The sequence below is a fragment of the Hyaena hyaena genome, unplaced genomic scaffold (genome assembly GCF_003009895.1).
Source record: "Hyaena hyaena isolate Hyena2069 unplaced genomic scaffold, ASM300989v1 scaffold_48, whole genome shotgun sequence".
NCBI classification, from domain to species: domain Eukaryota; kingdom Metazoa; phylum Chordata; class Mammalia; order Carnivora; family Hyaenidae; genus Hyaena; species Hyaena hyaena.
Window position 1 is genome coordinate 4330605 of NW_024080680.1, and position 23144 is coordinate 4353748.

Sequence of the window (23144 nt, forward strand, 5' to 3'; positions counted from 1 at the left end):
CAAATGAACGAAGGAATTTCTAGGTAGAACCCAGCTGTATATTTTAGGCAGTAAAGAAAACCATAATGCAACTAAATCCTGAACACTGTCTTTCAAAGAATAAATGATTCATGAAAAAAAAGCATAAATGGGAGGAAAGTACATTTTCCTTTATAAGACCATAAAACTCAGTTTCTTGCTCTCAATTTTCAACATTTAGCACCACACTGTTAAAAAGTAAAAAAACCTTGACTGTTTCATCGGGGTCCAGCAAATTGACGGGAAACATTTTCCTTCTCTATGCGTATTCATGTATTATGACTGGAAGACAAAGACTGCTGACTTAGAGCAAGAACCCCAGGGATCCTTCCAGAACTTCTGTGCTATATTTAAAAAACAGAGACCATCTCTGAACTTCTACTAGTGAAACATTATTTTTTGGCAGCCTTATATCAGTTATAAGACAAACAGTTACTTTTGAGGGACAGGAAAGAATAGTTAAGCTGTAGATAGTTTACTTTCCAAATTAAACTTTGACTAGAGACAAAAAAATGTGTCGAGATTTTTTTGTATTTACAGTGAAATATAAAATGATACAATGTTAAGTTTCTTCAGTATTTTTTAATTATTGTAAGATTTTAAATCTTATTGTAGATATTCACCTTTGAAAAATGTCTTAATTTCTACCCAAACTTCTAAAGCTTAGGGATACTGACAACTACTGTTAGCACTTTACTCAGTTCCAAATACTGAAATACTTAGCAAACATTATTCTAACAACAATGGTGACCTATTCAAATTGAAATCACTAAAGTTTCTCCTTGGCATATAACTTATATTGCTTACTAATTACTACCATACTACTACCATATTGTCAATATTTTACCCATTATAGTACAGGTTCTATAAATGTCACCATTTACCTATTAAATCTACTTTCTCCAGAGCCAGCTCACCAGAGTAGTTAAGAGTTCATCTTCTTTTCTGAAGCAAGATTAACTAGTTTAAACTGCAACTCTTGGGGCACTTGGGTGGCTCAGCCAGTTAAGCGTCCGACTTCAGCTCAGGTCATGATCTCATGGTTCGTGGGTTCGAGCCCCATGTCAGGCTCTGTGCTGACAGCCAGCTCAGAGCCTGGAGCCTGTTTCAGATTCTGTATCTCTCTCTGTCTCTGACCCTCCCCTGCTCATTCTGTCTGTCTGTCTGTCTGTCTGTCTCTCTCTCTCTCAGAAATAAATAAAACATTAAAAAAATAAGCTGCAACTCTGCCTCCCACTATCTGTAATTTTAATTCACAAATCATCTTTCTGTGCCTCAGGCTCCTCATATATGTGAAATGTGGATAGTAATAATGTTTAGCCCACAGGATTGAGGTAAGGATTTTGGTAAGTTTACATGTCAATAGCTTTATAGAACATTGGCACAGCAAAAGCCTCTAGAAATACTTAGCTATTGTTACCTATGTTCAGCTTTCCTCATTCTTATTTCTCTTTTTCCCCATCATCCTAAATTAATCTGGCTTCTATCCTTACCCATCTAGTGAAATTGTTCTAACAAACACCACCAAATTGCCAAACCCGGTGGTTTGTTTTCCATCCAGAAGTATTACTGTCTTCTTTGTAGCTTGTGGGCCTTTTAATTACACTCTTAAAATGTTGGACAGGGACAAGAGGTATGGAAAAACTCATATCTGGAATAGGAAGAAGAGGTATGGAAAAACTCTGAGAGACTGTTATCATAGACGCTCATAGAAAACCAGTATAAGGAGAAGGCGGGAATTGGTTTACAGGTTAATTTGAAGAAGACTAGTCAAATAAGACTAACTAGAATTCCTGGACTCCAATCTACTTTCCACATTATCCATTCTTTATATTGGCATTTCTGAGACAAAGATATGGTCTTGATTTTTTTCCTACTTAAAACCTTTATTTCAGGCTCTTAAAGAGGAATAAAGGGAACTTGGATATAGTGTGTATGTTTAGGGGTAAGCGTAGATAATCACATGTCTGAATATAGTGCATTATTCCAAGAAGGGATCCATATATATTTCCTTGGGGTCGTTCTGTCCTTAGATCAAGAACCACTATTCCAATGGATAAAGTTTAAAATCTGTAAGTAAAGATAAAAATCTCCACCTTAACTCTCGCCTTAACTCTCAAGCACCTCTCTCCGCCTCCTATCCCCACCATGATCTTACCACGCTCTGCTGAATCCTGGTGTTCCACTTCCAAGTTTACAAACTTTTTCTACTTCATGGAATGCCCTTGCATTCAAATGCCACCTGGCAACTGAATACTAATATTTTAAGATCCAGGGAAAAGTTCATCTCCTCTTACACATTTTTCTGCATGACTTCAAACATAATTGCAAATTCCTCAATCTTGCACCTGCAGAACTGTATACAAACCTCTACTATCCACTTGTAATATGCTGGCTATTGAAGTTGTCTGAATTCCTGTCCCGTTCAGTGAGCTCTGAAGGCAGGGGCCACATTCTATTCATCTCTGTGTATCTACCAGCACTTAGCCTATTGCCAGGTACTCTAAGAAGAGCGTTACAAATGCTTCCTAAATGAGTGAGTGAATTACTGATTGCTGTCTTGCTTCTAATTCATCTGTTAAGTGAGGGACTGTATGGTGTTTTCTGAGGGATCTTTATTTAAAGAAGTGTTGGTTAATCCACATGACTCCCATACCTGTCCACATAGAGATGAACTTGGGAAAAAAAGCACTGTGTTTTACAACACTTCTGAACTGTTCTTAAATCCTGTCAACAGCACATCAATAACCAACTTGGTAGTTGGTGAAGGAACAATGATTTGATGCCATGCTTCCTAAGCCCTAGGAAGCCAGCACGCACTCTTTCCAGTAGTATCATTTGTCAAAACGGGGCTCGTGGTGATGTTATTTCAATAACAGCTCCACTATATATCCTGAAGTGTCCACTGTGAGTCCCATACGTAGCTCAAGAGGGAGAAACTGAGGCAGAAGCAGGTGATATTCTTTTAAAAGACCTACACCTAAAACAATTTTGTTCTTAACGCTAAGCTATATTTTCATTCTATTGTCTCATCTTTGTGCATTTTAAAAACATCAAACCTCTTCTCATGCAGAGGAGATACCAGCTTTTTTTAGGAAGGTGTATAAAGAAGTTAGAATTAGGGATGCTTCTGGCATCTTCACTCTGTACAGAGGAAAAGAGTTTGAAGCAGGGAGAACATAAACAGTATACACTAACTCTTGACACACCACTGCTTTCTTAAATGAGAATAATAAAAATTTGCAAATGAACAAAAGAGTGGGAGGTAGCTATCTGATTTACAATGTTTTTGAGATAAAGAACACTATAAAAAAAGATCAATGTGAATAATAAAGCATTGTTAACTGAGTCATGACATTTCTATTCTAGCGACGATTGAACGGCAGAACTGCAAATGAGCACCTTGTGCCACTTTCAAAGTGGGAAGAAGACATATAATTATAATTCTTACACTGACGAGAATTCAAGAAAATCTGGGGAAAAGTTTACTGAAAAACATATTGACATATCAGGATTATAAATTACTTTCTCTTGTGAAACTCCCCCCCCAAAAAAAATTCTTTTGTGGGCTAGCTCACCATGGTACAGAAGGTGTTTCATGAAAGGCTATACCTGCCTTAAAAATCCTTTTTTTTTTTACATTGAAAAATATCTACCATGTATTTATTCCATAACGTGCTCAATGTGCAAGGTATATCAGAGAAATATATTTTCAAACACTTTTAACCTCCATTGTCTTGAGCGCATGTATCAACTTTGTCATGTCACTTACCGAAAATCCTCACGGAAACCTTGCATTTAGTCAAAACTAATGAATCTGTTTTAACACCCTTTGCGAAAGTAAAAGAAGATATAATACTATGTTTTCACTTAACATACATTTTCATCCATCTCCTTGTTTTGTCGGATGGTTCAGGGGGAAGAAAACTGCAAAAATTACAGGGATGTTACCAACAATAGTGTTTTCATAGAGAACAGAATTGAAAATGGCATTTTGCTGAGGGAACTTCGAAATGAATTAAAAAAAAAAACCAAAAGGGTGAATTTTCTCCTGATGTTTAACTCCACTGAAGTCTCAGAGGGGAGACTCCCAAGCACTGAAGGAAGCTCTCTAACTGACCCCATTACTGCCTTTGGCACTCGGGAAGGCAAAGGGGCAGTTGTAAAGTCAGACACGGAGTGAGCATTGTGGAAATTATAGCATTGCATTAAATGTATCCTCCGCAGGGTGCTTTCCTATCTTCAGAGAACACACTCATTAAGGGCTGCCAACAAGAAAACTAAGCATTTTTCTCTATAAAAAGGGCCACCTTTTATGGAACATCTGGAGCTTGTCCAAGGAGCTTCCAGAATAGGTGGGAGAACATAATGAAGCAAAACGGCTTGGCTACTGAGGTTTTAACACCAGCTGCCGCACGGAGTCATAGCTACACATGAACTTGGGTTATTCATCCGTCATTATAATGTTCTGGGAGGACCCAGGAAGAATGCAACATGTCTTGTCCCTGTCAAGTCCTTAACTGGGATTCGGAATCAGTATGCGAAGGGTCTACTTACAAACTTAGAGGAAAATATATTTGGGCTATTTATTATAGTTGACTAATCCAGATCTATCCACACTCAGTTATCTTCCCTCTGCCTATTAGCAATAAAGATACACTCAGGGATTTGGTTTCTATATTACCTTGGTGTTTTCTACAATGTCTGTTGTGATAGAGAATAAAGATTAAGGTACATGGAGAAATATGTAAAGACTATAGATACTGCATTCTTGTATATATCCCATGCAGACAGCAAATCAGGTTATACTCAAGAAAGAAAGTAAGCCACAAGGGTAGGGAGGAAGAGAAGGGTGCAAAAGTCAGATTGACTAAGTGGTATCAGAGAAAGAGCACAATAAAAGAGGAACAAAGATTAGGTCTAAAAGAGTGATAAGAACAAATTCACCCTTGGGGGGAAAAATACACTCAGAGAACCCCAAAGTAACCTAACATTCATTGGTATGTGAATTAAAGTGATTGCATACATCCTGAGGTTGAGCTGGTTCTGTTCTGTGAGACCCTTAAAATTGGCTAGTACATTGGGAAAACAAATTTCTTAGACCCAAGTTTTAGAAATGAAGCTGGGACAAGATCCCCAGACTTTAAAGTGCATTATGACAGTCAGAGTGTACATGAACTTGTGAATAGATTCCTCTAGGAAAAGAGAAATTCCATCTTTCTGAATTGAGGCATTACAATTAGTTTCCCTGAAATCTAGATGAATAGCTTTTGCTTAGATAGGGAAAGGGAATCATTTCCAACTCAACCTCTAATACCCTCTTAAGCATATGTGGTCCCGAAGTTCTAGACACACGTGTTTATGTCCATGCTTTGCATTTATCTCATTGAATTTCAAGGAACCTGTGCAGACAGAGATGGTAGCAAGAGTTAAAACTTTGGAGTTCAAGTTAACTGGGTTTGAGGCCTGGCTGTGTGACCTTGGGCAAGTTGCTTCATCTCTCTGAGTTTCAGTTGCTTCGTGGCTCATCACAGGTGCACAATAAATGAAAATTTTAGCCAAAAGTCTTGCTTTCTCGTATTAACGTCCTGCTGCAAAATAGACTAAGAGAATAATACAGAATAACGAGAATCACCTGAAACAGGCAACAGACGTTTGGCCATAAGACATGCCGAGTTTTCTATCACTCTCTGTTTAACGGAATTCACTTGAAATTAAAGTCGGCCCAACCTAACACAGACTCAGAGAATCAGAAATTCTGAGAGTACATCACAGTGATCAATGTTTTAACAAGCACTCCAGGTGATTCTGATGAATGCTCAAGTTTAAGAATTACCTCCCTAGCTATTATACAACAAGACCTAGGTGGGCTCACCTCAACACAATGTATAAACTACGCACATATACCACTTGGACTCAACAAGCCGATCACCTGTAAAGGTATTCCTCTCAAAGCAACCTTGACAAGAGCAAACGTACGTCCTTTAAAACATCAGTGGTGCCTTCTGATTTATGGAGCTCTTTTAAGGAGAAAACACTCTTTCAGTCTGCCATAATTTCTGAATCAGAATCACCTGGTCTACTTATACTTGTTTGTATCACCAAGGGATAACTGCAAACAAAGTATGGCTGGCTCATTTCAGGTTTAAATATTCCATTAGCTAAGCACTGAGTAAGTTCTTGTAACCCAGGAGGCCCTGTGGTTCCATTTTAAGTATTATTCCTTTAGAATCTCTGTTACTGTTTTCAACCTTTTGAGCTTCTGCAAATGTATTTGGCATTCAATTAAAGTGAAATTAATCCAAAGCAGATGTAGCAGTAGTAGAGAACCGCTTGGTTGAAAGCCCAGCCATCCGAAGTACTAAATTATCAGCACGCAGACACAAACAAATCCATAAATATCAATTATTTAAAGTTATTTAAAATGCATAGTTTTTGTGTAACTCATTTGACAAAAATACAAATGCCAATGAGCTCTTAACGACGAGCTATAATGACTAGTTGTACCTTTATGACAACATAAAAGTCTTTCAGAAACTGGAGACTTAGAATTTCAAAGTGTCCTTATTTCCAGTTGCCAAGAATTCCAATCCGACCCAAAGCTTCAAGACTCCATTGCTGTGACTGTAATCCTACCACAGATCTTAGATTTGCAGAGAAAGTAACCAGCATAACTCTGTCTGTCAGCCTGAGAGGGAGCATATGGAGGATAAAGGCACTTAGATAACCCTAAAGCATAAACAGTGGGTGTGGTTAATATTGTTATTTACTAAGTTGGATTGAGCCAGAGCACTTACCTTCTAGACACACAGGATGTCAGCCAGGCTCAAGGGTGTGGTATGGTTGTTGTTTGTTTTTTTTTTTTTTTCTTTTTTTTTTCCCTTGGCCAATCTAATTGATAGAGTCTCTTAAAGGGGAATCAGGTGATTAATCTACGGAGCTGATAGAATGAAGATCAACACTCCTCATCTAATTTCGCATTGTCCCGTCAATATGGAAGATGGCCTTAACAGTGATAGCCTGACATAATCATATGCATCAGAGTCCCCGAAAGTGGGACAAATAGCCAAATTGCCTTATTTCCCATCATACCCAATCTCACTGACTTTTCTCTCTCTTTACTTGAAACTTGGCCTCAATGGGGAATTCTGACCAGCCATTAGTCATTAAGCAGAATTACTCAGGTACCAAAGTCAGGTATGGAAGGCATACTATGCCTGTGGGCAATCCCCCTTTTGACATGTTTGGCTCCTTTAAGTCCATCATAAAGTCCCCAAAGGCTCAATCATGTCTCACTCATCTCTGTATCCTCCACACATAACACAGTGGTTAAGAGGAAAAACTGTAGCTGCCAAATACCTAAATTCAAATTCTTTACTAGCTTGGGAACACGACAATGAATAAGGCACAGTCCCCTTCCTCACAAGGAAAACTGAACTTATAATAACTTCCTCATTGGGCTATTGTGAGAATTCATTCAAAGCTTCTCATGGTATGAAGCAAACGTTAACTATCATTATTTTTATTATTATAGCAGGTGCTGAATGAATGGATGGATGGGTGAATTGTGTGTGGGAAATGAAACTGACATCTACAGTTCATTCCACATCTAAAACTCTAGAATTCTATTGAGTTTCCAATAACTCCATCTCTGAAAGCTCCTTTTTAAAAAATGTTTATTTATTTTTGAGAGAGAGAGAGGCAGAGAATCCCAAGCTGGCTCTGCACTAACAGCAGAGAGCCCAGCTTGGGGCTTGAACTCAGGAGCCATGAGACCATGATCTGAGCCAAAGTCAGACGCTTAAGAGACTGAGCCATCCAGGCATGCCCCCACCCCAACCCCATCTCTGAAAACTTATTTGAAAATATTTCACCAGTGCTGGTTCTTATCATGCCTGATTTGGATTTAATGTAATATATGAAAATGCACAGGACTAGAAACCAGAGAACCATACTTAAACATTATATTACTCACCATTTAGTAAACCAGTCTATACCTACATTCATTCAACCTCTATGTCAAGCACTGTGCTAAGCTCAGGGACACCAAAGCATGAACTCCTTCCCTCCATAGTGGGAAAGACATACTTATCACACAGTGGTATGGAAGCACAGAAATGACCTTCTTTTTCAGAGGTTGGGGTGGGGGGAGCTGAAATGTCCAACAAGGGCAGAAAATGGGTTTCATTCATCCTTGTATTCCTGACTCCCAGCCAGGCTACCAAGTACAGTAGCAGGTGACAAGTAGTTGTTGAATAACGTATCACTTTCCCTGAGTCTAGAGTGGTGGCCAGGAACTCAATAAGGGGAGACAAGAAGAAGGGAACTCTAAGTACAAGACTGACCTTGTAAAGGGCATCTACAAAATTGGGAGATGCAAACACATGTGTGTGACGAGGATGTTGGTGGGAGGGAAGGAGTCGCAGATAAGTGAGACAGTGTCTATAAAAGCAATGAACTCAAAGTGTTGGACAGCTGTTCCGTTGTGCTGATCCCTGCCCTCGTTCTGACCTCTTTGGCATCCATATATAGTTCTGAGATGAATGTGCCCCTCATTCGCACATTCACAGGGCAGTGTCCTTTCCAAACTGCCTTAATTCTCTCTTTCTCCTTTCTATATGAAAATAAGTTAGAAAATCACTTAAGAATAAAAATAAATAATGCGGCACATGGGTGGCTCAGTCAGTTAAGCATTTGACTCTGGGTTTCGGTTCAGGTCACGATCTCAGCGTTCATGAGTTCGAACCCCACATGGGGTGCTGTGATGATGGTGCAGAGCCTACTTGGGATTCTCTCTCTCTCTCTCTCTCTCTCTCTCTCAATAAAGAAAAAAGCTCAAAAAAAGAATAAAAATACAATACTTGCCTTCATCATCCCTTTCATTAAGAAAGGAAATACTGTCCTTCAGTGGCTCAGTTGGTTAAACATCCGACTCTCGATTTTGGCCCAGGTCATGATCTCACGGTGCAGATCATGGGATCAAGCCCTGCAATGGGCTCTGCACTGACAATACAGAGCCTGCTTGGGATTCTCTCCCTCTCCCACTCTCTCTGCCTCTCCCCTTCTCTCTCTCTCTCTCAAAATAAGTAAATAAACTTAAAAAAATAAATAAGAGAGGAAATACTTCTAACACTTTCCAAAGAGTAAAATTACTGAGGACTGCACACTCACTATGCCAGCCACTAATGTTTCTTTTTGACCAACTTCGTTCCTAACCCACATCATCACATTAGCAAGTTTTAGCATTCATTTTAAAGATCCTTGTTTTTAATTTGTCATTTTGAAAAGGAGTATTTCTTCAATGAAGAAATATGTCTTCCTGAGCTTTTATGACAGCCTTTTGCACTGAAATTCTCATTTCGGAAAACTTGAAAGGTTCAGAAAGTTGGAAAATTCATGCTCATTTGGAAAGTTCAGAAAACACTTCTGTGAGTGGAGGTTTTATCAGGGAATCTTTCCTACATGTAATTTGCAAGTTGCTGCTACAATCAAGAATAAAAATTAATAATGCAAGGCTTCCCTTACTCTTCACCCAGATATCATCCTAAAACGAGCCCAAACACTTTCACACACTTCCTGGTTTCTGGCTGTGTAGCCTCCAATCAGAGTTGGTTTTGAATGCTGAAATCCACCTCCACACTTTCACCAGGGATCTCTATTCTGTACTGATGGATGATTCTTCAGGACAGTTTGTCATTCTTTCCTTGCCTCAGTTTCTCAAAACTTGAGTGCCAGACTTTCTTTTAGCTCTCTCACAAAGAGAAAATATGACCTTAAATAATAGTTTCAAGAATGTTTTCATTTTCTTTGAGTAGGAGATTTTCTTTGCTTTTTTTTTTTTTTTTTTGGAGTAGGATATTTTCTTCTAATAATGCATGATGACAATGCCTCACTGTACTTCCACCCAGAAAAGTCAAGTTGGATAAAATTATCAAGGCATCAATTTATTCTCTTAAAATTTTAAAAACTGCTATACTGCTATTTTCTGGCACTTAGTTTTATGCAAGAAGGTTTAGGGGACAAGCTCAGGACAGATTTTTCTACAGTTTTGCTTATCTGAGTGTTTGAAAAGGATCTTCATTTTTGTAATTCAAAATACTTTCTAGGATTGTAGGTCTCCTTTTCCTAAATTTTAGTCAGTGAGGTACATACTCAAAAACTGCTTCTACTCAGAACATATACTTCAGGAGTATCCTTGAGCAAAGCTCATGTTTAAGTCGCCTCAGGTTCCTCTTTAGAAAAATCATTTATTAGTGTGCTCTGACCTGTGTATCCATCATCACGTGTATTTATTATCATAGCCTGAATCCTGTGTTTTTTACTATCGAACCATGGGAAAGTTTTTCATATTGCTCTCCACATTATTACTGATATTTTCTGCCATGGCAATTCTGTGTTTTGCTGCCCCCGAGGTAGATTTTAATTCTGTAAGTACATTTGTGATTTTTTCAGATCTTTTATTTCACCACGTCCCTTTGGATCTATCTTATAGGCTTTTCATCTCAATTTACTTCTTAAGATTATCTTCTCTCCTCTTTGCAGAGTTCTTCATGCTACCTAATGCGAATCTTGAGCAATTTTTGAAATCTTTCCTCTTGCGTATTGTAACAAACCCTACCTGGACTGGTTAGAGTGACAAAGAATTGCCACTTCCTGGGCAGATCACAAAGCACATCTCTTCAAAAGTCATGGCAACTCACCCATGTCTGGGTGACAAAATATTGATTTCTGAGCCAGGAACCAGGGAAAAAAGGCTGTTTGTGACCCTCTCCGCAGAACTAGTATAAGTGCCAGACTCACTGAACTGATATGATATGAATTGATATGTAGTGTAAATATTTCCCAGGTCAACGTAACACATAAGTTGTGGATGTGAGCGCTTGTCTTTTTCTATACTGTCATGAGCATTTTAGGAGAGAGCTAGCAGAAGGTGTATCAAGGATTGTTACAAAGGTATTTTAGACAAGAAGCCTTCATGATTAAAAGGACTGTTTGGCATCTAGAAATGAGTTTTAAACCTACCATTATTAACAAATGGAATAATGGGACACCTTTATGAAAGGAAACTTTTTTTTTTGCCTTGAAATGGCCCAAACACTTCATGGAACTGTCCTGTTATTTTTTAAGACCTGAAATTGTAACCCAACTTTGTGCTCAGTTGTTTTAACACTCTAAAATATATTCAGATACTCTACCTTAACACACTTGAAGGCTGAATATTTTATGCTTGGACAAAGAGCAGACTGTAGGTCTTTCGCCAAGCACAGTCAATGCACTTGAGTACGGGTTACCAAAAATGCTGGAGATTTTTTTTTCTATTTATTGTTATAGCTCAAATCCTTGTGTCTCTGGTAGGCTTTAAGTGACATAAATATGCATTTCCATCTGCACATCCTTGTCAGGAATAGTTCTGCTGGGAGGTGTTATGCCACCCAAGTACTTCCAGAATAGAGTCTGTTAATCCTGTTACCACTATAGAAACTCAGAGGAAAAGTCTACTCAGGCCACTACTGCAGCTGCTGTGGCTGTAAATGTTCTAGCAACCACACCCTGGCTACCAAAAGGAAGCCTAAGAAAAGTGACTTTCCTTCAGGTGGAGAGGGATGGAGAGAAAGTTGGCCTTAGTCTATTACTTAGACCAGGAGTCTCCAAAGTTTTTATTGTGAACTTTAATAGTTAAAAAAAAGGGGGCGTGAGCAACTCAGTAGGCCCACCTCATATACAGATGCACAATGCACACAGTCGTCACATATGCTGCCATGTTAACTGCTGTCTACTTTATAAAATATGCAGAAAGAGCTATTCCATTAGGATTTGTTTTAAGTCCATGTAAATAGATACTCCAACCCCACTGGACAGTTTTGCAACTCCCCTAGGGATGTATATGCCACTTTGGGACCACAGGGTTAACTTCTACCAGGTGGTTCCACCAGGAAAATAAAATTTAACCGCCCAGTTAGATTCATAGGTTTCGCAAATACACTGGGCACACAATGTAGGCAAAAGGAGTTGTGAATAAGTGGGTGATTTGCTTCTCCTGGCTATTTCTTGCCCTGCCCTCTACTGTGGCTTCACTTCCAACCTCTCTAAGGTCTCTGTATAGATTGCACTCTCTTCTATCCAGGAGTATCATGGATAGATACTAACTGGTCAAGGCCTAGAAGCAAACAGGGAACCTCCAAAGTCTGTCAATTGAGATGTCACCTCAGAGCACAGAGGTGAGAGAACCAGCTTAAAAAACCCAATCCAATCATCAATCATCCAGTAAACATTTTTGACAAGACCGTATTGATCTACAAACACAGAATGAATGTCTTTACCTATCTCATCCCATACAGTGCAAGAGAGATCCAAATTACCCATGAATTGAGCTGTGGAACCAAAATTCCTCAGAAAAGCAGTTAATATGAAAAAAAAAAAACTTCTATCTCTCTTGATAGTGAAAGGTTGTCTTTTTGGATGTAGAAAATTTGGAAACTTGACTCAAAGTTCTTTTCGAACTGGTAATAGGAACTGATTTTATTGGTAAAACTTGAATTGGCCTGGGAACAGCAAACTTCTTCCAACCACTACTGGTGTCAACATAAATTGATACGATCTTTCTGGAAGTCAGTAATTAGTACATTATATTCAGAGCTTTAGATATCAGGCCATCAATGCAATAGTTCCTTCCCTATGAATTCAACCTATATAAACAAATACATATATGAAAAGATTCATGAAACTAATGTTAAGAGTATATAAAGTAGCAAAAAAAAAAAAAGGAAACAATCTACATTTTTCATGAATGGGTAAATTGTTAAATAATATATATACCATGCAAGAAATGCTATGTGTTCTTTGACTCCTTATTACATAACTACTATGTCTCAGGTACTCTTCTAGGATAGAGCAATTAGTTGATACAGATAAAACTCTCATAAAGTTAATCTTTTAGCCAAGAAGAGACTCGAACTCCATAGGCAAATCAACAAACACATAAACTAACCACTTTCAGAATACTGGAAAGTACTATGAAGACAGTGAGAGAGAAATGCCATAGAAGTAGCTGTTGGCAAGAGCCTGGGCCTACTTTGTACATGGATTTCTCAACCTCAGCACTACTGACAGTTAAAACCATAGTCTTTATATATCATTTGGGGTGGAAGAGAAGGATTTCTTGTGCACCAAAGGATGTTTAGCAGCACCCCTTGGGCCACTCACCCTACTAAATGCACTCACCCCAGTCATGACAATAACACGTATCTCCAGCCATTGCCAAAATCAGCCTCAACTGAGAAACACAGCTTTAGGGTTCATGTAAAGGAAGTCCTCTCCAAAGAGGTGATGGTTAAGCTGAGAGCTGAGGGTGTTTTAAAGTAATCTTTGGGATACAGAGAAATGCTTATGATATAATGATAACCTATATCATACATTCAATAAAATCCTGATATGGTTCTTCTTTTTACATCCACATCTAGAAGACAATGTAGCATCATGGTTAGAAGTGTGAACTTGGAGCCAGATGGCTAAGTTCAAGACGTAGCTTCCTCCATTGCTTGTGTGACTTTGAGTAAGTTACATCATATCCCTGTACTTAAGTGTCCCCATCAAAAAACTAGGGATGGCTCCAGCAGTACCTACCATAGAATTGCTGGGAGTATTAAGTGAGTTAATATATGCAAAGTTCCTAAAAGAGTGAGTGACACATCTTAGAAGTAGTATACCTAGGATATATATATTATATTAGAGTATAGTAAAACCAGAATATATAAAAAATACACTTTTTATATTCGAATTTTAATATATATGATGTATGCATATTCCAGATCTGACATATATAGAGAGATATATACACCAAATATTTCCATTGTCTTTTGGTGAAGCAACCCGGTAATGTGTTAATAATGGTAGAATTATAGGGGATTTCATTTTCTTTGTGTCTTTTTATATTCTTCACAGTTTTACAGATATAAATGCAAATGTTGCCTTCAAATCAAAATAAAAATTAATATGTATTTTAACACAAAAGAGAATTTTTAGACTTTCATCAGGATTTACTGGCATATCGAGAGTGGGGGAGGAAGACCAATGGAAGATGTACTCAGAAAACCTGTCCCAGGGAAAATGAGTCAATTGTCAACTGAAAGCTGAGACACCCCACACTCAATCTGTCAGTCAGCCTATCAGTCATTTGAAATTTATTTAACACTTGCTTTCTGCTAGACACTGTGCTAGGTGCTGGGAAATTGCCGACGAATGGAGCATGCATTTCCTCAAGGAGCTCACAACAGAAAGGGGAAGAGATATACATCCATAATTAGCCACAGAACAAAAAAAAAAAAAAATTCAGATGTCAACCCAGGCCTCCGAGGACTCCCAATGAGAACAATGCATTTCAATTGGAGTAGGGGGTGGGCATTATAGGAAACTTCACACAGAAGATGGCACTTGCATCGGGCTTTGAGTGATTATGCAAACTGCAGTCTTTTGTAGGAGCTCACAGAAAGTGAGAAAGTACCTCCCTCATCCACTACTAGCAAGGTAAATTAACCTGGAGAGAGAAACCTGAGAAAGGACACAGGCGTGATACTTCAGAAAAGTATCTTGATATCCTATCAGAGTGCCTGGTTTCACAAAGCAATTTATGAACGGAAATTTTGACTGTTGCAGGAATGAGAAGACATAAGTATGGGGTGCCTGGGTGGCTCAGTAATTAAGCATCCGACTTTGGCTCAGGTCATGATCTTGCGGTCTGTGAGTTCAAGCTCCGCATCAGGCTCTGTGTTGACCGCTCGGAGCCTGCAGCTTGCTTCATATGCTGTGTCTCCCTCTCTCACTTCCCCTCCTCCACTCACGCTCGCTTGTTCGCTCTCTCTCTCTCAAAAATAAATGAACATTTAAAAAAATAATAAAAAGAAGAAGACATAAGTGCAATCTGCCCCTAACCAGCAGGGTAATCTTGGGCAAACCACTAAAATCTCCGACTTTCCATCCATTTCCTCATTCATATAATAGTGGTAATAATACTTGGGAACACTGTTGTGAGCCTCAAATGAGGTAATACAAAGAAGAGACTTGAAGTGACATTCACTTAGTTGAGATGAATAAATTGTGATGGTTTGAACATAACAGAGGATATTTTGAATAATTATAGCTTAATTTTTAACATTTATATTTAAATACTGACAATAAAAAAGCCACTATATATATAATACCAATTATGCATGAGTTTATAGCCTGATTGGCTTCACTGATATTTTTAAAGCCCTAAACCTATTACTAACCCAAGTGCATCAAGCTATAAAAACTGCTAACCAATTTTTTTCCCTGAGATAACATAATCTTTATTTCTTGAGACACGTTATACAAACATTAAACTGAAGGTAACTGCATACAAATGAACTGGAGACTCATAATTGCAAACTGTTTTCATGTCTAAAGAAGATTCAGTCACCTCCTAGGACTGAATTGTTCCTTGTTACAAGCTTAGGATCCAGCTATAAAAGTATATCACTTAGCCTATGTCTATCTACAAGTGCGAAGTGTACCAGGGAGCAGAAAACAGAATGATCTAAGAGCGTTGCACCCAAAAACCCACTCCCACCAGAAAGATCGAAGATGCTCTGCAGGTGTGGAAGAAGTTTTGCCAGGGGGCTGTGTCAACTTCTTCTCTCAGTTCTTTTTTCCTCTTTAATCCTTTTCACCTTGAACACTCACTGCTTTTGTATCTGGAGAAATAATATTCTTTGCGTCTTTTCTCTTAAAAAAAAAAAAAGATTTACTAATGCTGATGGAAAAGGCTTAAAATGTCTCCTTGTCAGGGCCTTTGATAAACATTTCATCTAACGTTTTCTGGGGCAGTTTCAGTCGAAGCACCACAGAAGACAAAACAAGGATATAGAAAACTACTGCTTTCACCTGAAAGTCTTTAAAGGACATCTTCTCACCAGAGCCAGCTTTTGAAAATTACAGGGGGAAAAAAAGTCCAGTAAATTTACCTCCTTTATTCCTCTCCCCTCCAAAAAAGAGATTTAATGAACCCGACACTTTATTTTGTCCTACTAGGTTATAGAATGGATCATGCCATCCCTAACTTATTTCCATTCATTTCAAAAATGGTGAGAATAGGGGTGCCTGGGTGGCTTAGTCGGTTAAGCATCCGACTTTCGCTTAGGTCATGATCTTGCGGTTCGTGGGTTTGAGCCCCGCATCGGGCTCTGTGCTGACTGCCAGTTCAGAGCCTGGAGCCTGTTTCAGTCTGTGACTCCCTCTCTCTCTGACCCTCCCCTGCTCATACTGTCTCTCTCTCTCTCTCTCTCTCTCTCCTAGAAATAAATAAAACATTAAAATAAAAGGTGAGAATATTTTCATCCCTCAGTTTAAGAAAATTATCCCCCACTCAGCTTCCAAAATTGAAACTGTGTGTGTGTGTGTGTGTGTGTGTGTGTGTGTGTGTTTCAATACAGCTTCTTTAAGTACCAGTTACCTTTTATTATCCTTTTGTCAGGACTGAGAAATCCTCATCTTGCTAATTTTGTTCTGTCTTCTCCAGTCATAGTATCAGTTCCCACATTGTATACAATATAAGAATAATAGTTCTCTATACCTTTAGAAAATGTGATTTTAGCCCCTTCTAATACTTTCGAGCACCCTTTATCAAGTCAAATGCTTCTGTATATTGTGTTCTTACCTACCAAGCTGTGGCGAATATAACCCACATCTTCTAGTAAGAACAACAAAAACCATTTCTGACATTTGTGTGAACTTTACTAACTTTACACGGAAAGGGAAAAAAAAAACCATTTATTTCTCTCTTCAGGGTTGCTTCAATTAACCATATTTACTAACCATAATTATTTGGTGATGGTTTGGTAACTGATACCTTGAAATGTCCCCTGTCTGCTTCGATCTGATTTCTACCACAGATAATTACAGTATTACATCATCTAGAGTATACTAGAATACACTTTAAATCTAAGGGAAAATATAATTTATTGTGATCACTTTAGAAATGGCCCATATATTTGAAATACACACTCATTGTAAACATTTTGGTTCAGAATTAAAAGTAAAATCACCCTGTTAATCACCCAGATAATGATTCATGGGACAATATTCACATAGGCTTCTGAAGTTTACCCCTTACAAGAAAAACTTAACAATAAGCTACCTTTTTTCAAAAGACAATTTGGCAATAGAATGCATAGATTAATTCAAAACAGGAGAATGGGAAAATATTGTGGTAATAATGAGCTATTCACATTTGTGTGTGCATGATGTGTGCGTATTTTGTTTTGATTTTTTGAATGGGTAATAGGATCAGAAGAATATTATTCAAAACATCATTTTGATTTCAGTGTATGTCTTGGAAAGTCTTGTCACTGTAGTTGTGACCAACGGTGACTGATAGTCAAGGTATAAGAGTAGACAGGATAAATCTTGAGAGGTAGTGATGGGAATGAAAAAATCAGAGCTGCACTTGAAAGATATTTAAAAGGAAAAATAAGGGGTGACTGGGTGGCTCAGTAGGTTAAGCATCTGACTTTTGATTTCAGCTCAGGTCATGATCTCATGGTTTATGGGTTTGAGCCCGAAGTCTGGCTCTGCACTGACAGTGCAGAACCTGCTTGGGATTCCCCCTCTCTGCCCCTCCCCCACTCCCAAAATCAGTAAATAAACTTTTTTAAAAAATTAAAAATAAAAGGAGAAATAAATAAGAGCTGGTAAATAATTGGATGGAAGAATGGGGCAATTTGCTGGGAGTTTTTTAAAAATGACAATAGAGGGATGCGTGGGTGGCTCAGTGAGTTAAGTGTCCAACTTTTGATTTTGGCTCAGGTCAGGATCTTGTGTTTCCTGGGACTGAGTCCTGGGTTGGGCTTTGGGCTGAGTGTGGGAGCCTGCTTGGGATTCTCTCTCTCCGTCTGTCCCTCCTCAGCTTGCACGTGTGTTCTCTCTCTCTCTCTCTCTCCCCCTAAGTAAATAAATAAACATATAAAAATGACAATACAATGAAAAGAAATTGAATTATGAGTTCTCCAGGGATAGCCAGAGTAACCCAGTTGGGGAAGAAGAATAGGGGCTTAGTAGAAAGAGATATACTAATTACAAAAGATTAGCTGGAAACTCAGATAAAATGTCCAAAAACCAGTAAAGTGTGTCACTACAATCTGTGATGACTGTGGGTCTCTTGAGGACCAAGACTATTTGCTATTCTTCTTCATCTCCCAGCACCCAGTATGGGGCGGACACATCGCTTATGCTCGGTAAATGTGGCCTAGCTGGCTGACAAACTACGCAGAGTTGGGGGGCGGGGGGCAGCCTCACAAAGAAAATAATTCAGTTGTGAGTGTAGACAAATACGACCTTCAGGGATAGAGTACAGAGGAAGGAACTAAAAGGACAAAGATAGGAATAAAGGAATGAATATACTGAAGGAACCAGAGAGAGAGTGAGAGAGAGAGAGAGAAACAACCCACAGAAACCAGTAACAGAGAAAAGGCAGGTGTGGGAATTAAACTGAGAGAGAGGAAGGGAAGGAACGGTAGGGGATGAGGGGAAGGGAAGGAAGAGACAAAGGAAAGGAAGGGGGAGGGGAGAGGAAAACAAGAAAAGAATCAGAGGAGTTGGGGAAGAAGAGATGCTACTTATTTATAATTGGAAGGCATATATATCTCTATATAACCCCCCAACAGAGAATGCATAGATGCAAAAATTATAAAGTCACATTTAGCGAGCAAAAATGAAAATCATTAAAATGTTTCCTTAATAACTTAAAGTAAATAAATTAATAGCTCCTGACATATTGATTCATCTATTGCATGTGGGCACTCAATAAATGTTAATTGAATTAAATTAATAACATTTGCTCAATGGTAATAAAAAATTAATTAACTGTCTGTCTTTTCTGTTACTTAAGTTTATGCCCATTGGTTCGGCAATTACTTCTAGCCCAAACATGAATTTTCTATCTCACTGACTTTTGAGACACACTAAGAAATTTTTTTCCCTAAGAAATACGGTTGAGCTTCTAATTTTTGTCCTAATTTTGGTGTTTTTTTTCTGTTAAAAAATTATTTTCTCTAGTTAATGTCAAGAACTATGTATAACATCCCAAATATAGTGTCACGAGTTCCTTATTTAATTCCAAAATCGTTTTCTCTGCAGGAGTTGTGATACCACTTTTTACATGTTTCTCCTTTTAGCCTATGCTACTTTATAATACTTTGGATACAATGTCAAATAACACCGCAAAGACAAATCTGGGGAAATTTATTGTTAGCTTTCCATCTATAAAAGATGGAAGATGTCAGTCACAGTCACCCAAAAATTGTGACTCACTTCAGATGTCAGAATTCTGGGTTGAACAGACTGGGTTCTGAAATGTGTGTATGTCAGATGATTTTCTAATGAGCAACAGATAGTTCCCACTGGGGAATGAAAAAAAATAAAAATATAAACAGAGATATAGAATTAAAATAACTTTATGAATGGCAGTTTAACTTCTCCATAAAATTCTCTCAGTACAAACCCAGCGGCTCCAAATGGTTGCTTAATGTAACACACCACTTAGATTCAAAATGCTATACTTAAAATTGTCGCAAAATTAAAAAGAGAATCATATACCACTTGGCTGTATACAGTATTCTCCGCATGTTCTTACATTCCAGTAACCTCTATCCAACATTTTTTTTGTTCCTGAATTACTTTGTGCAAAAGCAATTTAAATTACGTGCAGCCTGACTACGTGTGATAATTTGAACTGATTGTTAATTAATTCCATAAGTAAATAGCCGCCACAATCTCTATACTCATCAAGGTTTCGTTATCTATCAGCTCTTTCTGAGCTGCTCTTTAATGTACAGTATAAAGCAGCTGTAACTGAAGACACAGGATTCCCTGAGTGTGCAAGAAGATAATCTTGCTTTGCAGAGACTTCTCAGGGAGAGAGGCATCTGTAAAGCTAGGTAATTTCTAAGGCTAGATCTTGAGCAGGTGATACATCATGGGATTTCAGGTTAAGAGGGGTCTGCTGATGGGCAGTTTCAGCAGCTAGGAAGCTGAGATCAAAGCTTAGAACAAATCTGAGATACTGTTGTAGACCATACACACAAGGATAAGAACAGAGCTTTTGGAACACACTGGGCCTGGGTTCAAACCCTAGTTCTCTTATTTGCTAATGAGGCATACTTGGGCAACCTGTCTCAGTAAACTATCTAAGCTTTGGTTACACTCATTCATCTGTTAGCTGGGGATACCGATGCACACAGTTCCCATCTGTTCAGGGAGGCTGATGGTAACTATCTCCCGGAGTCTTTGTGACGCTTAAGTTAAATAAGGTATATAAGTGGTAACATGGAACTTGACATAAAATGCATGCAACTGTGTCTGTGGGGGAGTGTAGAAAGCAGTGGTCTGGTTTTCAGTCTAGGTGACTTGGCCCTATAGGAGAAATTTGGCAACATCTGCAGACATCTTTGCTCATCCCAACCAAGGACAATGGGTCCTGCTGGCACCTAGTAGGCAGAGGACAGGGATGCTGTTAAATATCTTGCCATGTCCCCAAAGAATTATCTATCTCCAAATATTAATACTGCTCTATGTATGCTAAGGCATAACTCGAATGCTACCTGTTTGTAATATTAGCTAACTATGGGACACTTTGGTACGCCAGAAAAATAGACTGTTATTTTTATATCATTGTCATTACCACATTAATTTAGCGAATCTCTCTGGGGTTAGAGGAAGTCTAGAGTTTCCCCATTGGTTGAACTAATTCCCTCTATTCACAATTACATGAACTGCTATTCATGAGAGATGTTTTCATGAACCCCAAATTCTACCAGTCCAATACAGAGTGAATCAAAGCATAACCAAGAGATTTAAAGCCAGCAACATAAGGGGGAGGGAATAAAAAGCAAACCTTGCTGAAAGCCAAGGGTGTTTGGAGGTTGAGGAAAAACCAAACATGGCCTAAGACGACTGTGTGCACCGTACTTAAAGTTCTCATGCCAGTCACAAGCCTCTGGAACCTCACATAGGGAGCTTCAAACCCCCCCCCCCCCCGGGGCTGTGATCTAATCTGTTGAAGGATGGGAAGGGTTGCCTGAGCTTTAAAAAAAGTCCAAAGTTTTAAAAGATTTCCCAGTTTATTCTACTGTTTATGTGGTCTGGGAACCACTGCCCTAGGAGGCAGGACCCCATGGAGTTTTCCATCTGCTCAAAAGGAAGAAGCAACTTTTGAAAAGATGAAGAAAATGGATGGTGGCAAGAATATACCTCTTGCACTGAGCGGTGTGAGCATGGGGAAAACCAGGTGGGTAGTTGTGCTGGTTATTCCAGTGACTCAGTGAGCATTATTGGATCAAGCAGACATGGTGCTAAAACAAGAATGTGAGTCTCCAGAATGAGTCTTCACTATCTCCCAGGAGTGCTGCTAAATGACCAAGACTGCTGCTTGTTTAGGTCTTAAATTGTCCCCAGGTTCGAGAATACCATCTGTTAACTCTTTCCTAGATTTTAGGCTTCTGTTTAATGGGTGTAGGTAAGTCACAACCCAGTCTGGTTCTCTCTCTAACGTAATTTCTTTGTGTGTTTCTCTGTCATAACACTCCTCGGTATTGTGACTTAGTTATTGCTCTGCTAACACGCTTGATGCTTGTGAAAGGTGGGGACCCATGCCTGTCTTAGGTACCACTGTACCCCCAGCCCCCAGCCTGGTGCTTCCTGTGTAACAGACCCTCAATTATTAGGTGGGAATGAATGAATGAATGAATGAATGAATGAATGATGAATATGGGAGCTCTAAAATTCATGAGGCACCTAGGGCTTCTTGGCCTTCTCTATGACTCTTTGAACCAGAATCTCAGTCCAGGACTTTGCTGGAGGTTCCTTTCTAGATGGTTATATGGAAATAAAACATGTTCCAAAAAGCCCACTCCCAAAGCCCATAGAGACGATCACCTGACTGGAAGCCTAACAAATGCCAAGGCAGGGAAAAGAATGGCAACTGAGAGTCTCTGAGAGCAGCAATAGAAATGAGCTTCTAGACGGTTGATTCGTAACCACTTCTCTTATACGGAGGAGGAAACTGAGGTTTGTAGGAACAAACAGAACAATTTGATGGAGATCACACATATTGTGGAGGAGTACTCAGCATTTAAGACCCTTCTACTGCTCCTGGGATCCAGAAAACACTTTGACAATAAGCTGACCACAAACTATGAGAATTCATTGATACAAGTGAATGAATTCTTTGATTCTCTCCACCCATCACTAAGATAAATAAATAAGTGATTTTAAACACACACACACACACAGTAGACATAGGTGTTACAAATTACTGTGATAGGGAAACTTCTAATGTGTGTAAAAGTTCATAACAATTGCCTCTTCTGTTCTTAGTTATATTTCTATTCAAAATGATCCCATTCAATGATGCTTCATTCTCTTAAATAAGATCTTATTTTCACAAAAGTCTAGAGTGTGACGTTTTCTGCAAATGTCCGGTCTGAAATCACTAGGTCATGCCAACTATAGTTGGTTTGTGTATCTGTGTTTTGTTTTTTCATCTAGATATGCAACTCACAAATGAAAAGCATGCAGACGAGAAACCCATTAATGCTATCATTATAAATTCAGTATCCGAATTCAATATCACAGATGGACCAGCCAAGGAAACCCCCGGTGAGAAAAAACTGTCAGAATTCAGCACATCACTGTCCTCCCTTGAAGAATGCCAAACGAAATTTTCCTACCTCCAAACTGATACTTCAGTTCATCAGAGAGACACTGATGGTATGTTTCTCAGAATCAACCCATCTCTAAATAAAGCTCCCCAACATCCGCCCCTGTAAAATCATCACATATGCTGTTAGAAAAAAAGAGCCTTTATGAATATTAAACAGGAAGACTTCGATTTGAAAACCCTGGTGAATGACACATGTCAAGGTCACTCTGCAATTATGAGGTGCTTGGCAGATTGTTTGCTCTCAAAGCTGGAAATCAGAGGCAAAGTGTTTTAAATAGCTGGAGTGAGGTATAATCATGCTTGCTGTGGAGTTATGATGTGGATAAAGAAAAATGGCAAACTTTTCTCAAGTCGGGGACTGTTCAGCCCCTGTCTCCAGGCTGAGAGGAGAAGA

At 38.8% G+C, this 23144-nt stretch overlaps 1 protein-coding gene across 1 annotated transcript in view; it reads left to right on the top strand.

Moving 5' to 3' along the window:
* MDFIC2 (MyoD family inhibitor domain containing 2) overlaps positions 1–23144 on the top strand; it is a 109331-nt gene that overhangs the window by 77915 nt on the left and 8272 nt on the right. The window contains exon 4 of the mRNA XM_039230555.1: positions 22576–22797. Within this exon, the coding sequence (XP_039086486.1) occupies positions 22576–22797 (222 nt within the window). The remainder of the gene's footprint in view (positions 1–22575; positions 22798–23144) is intronic.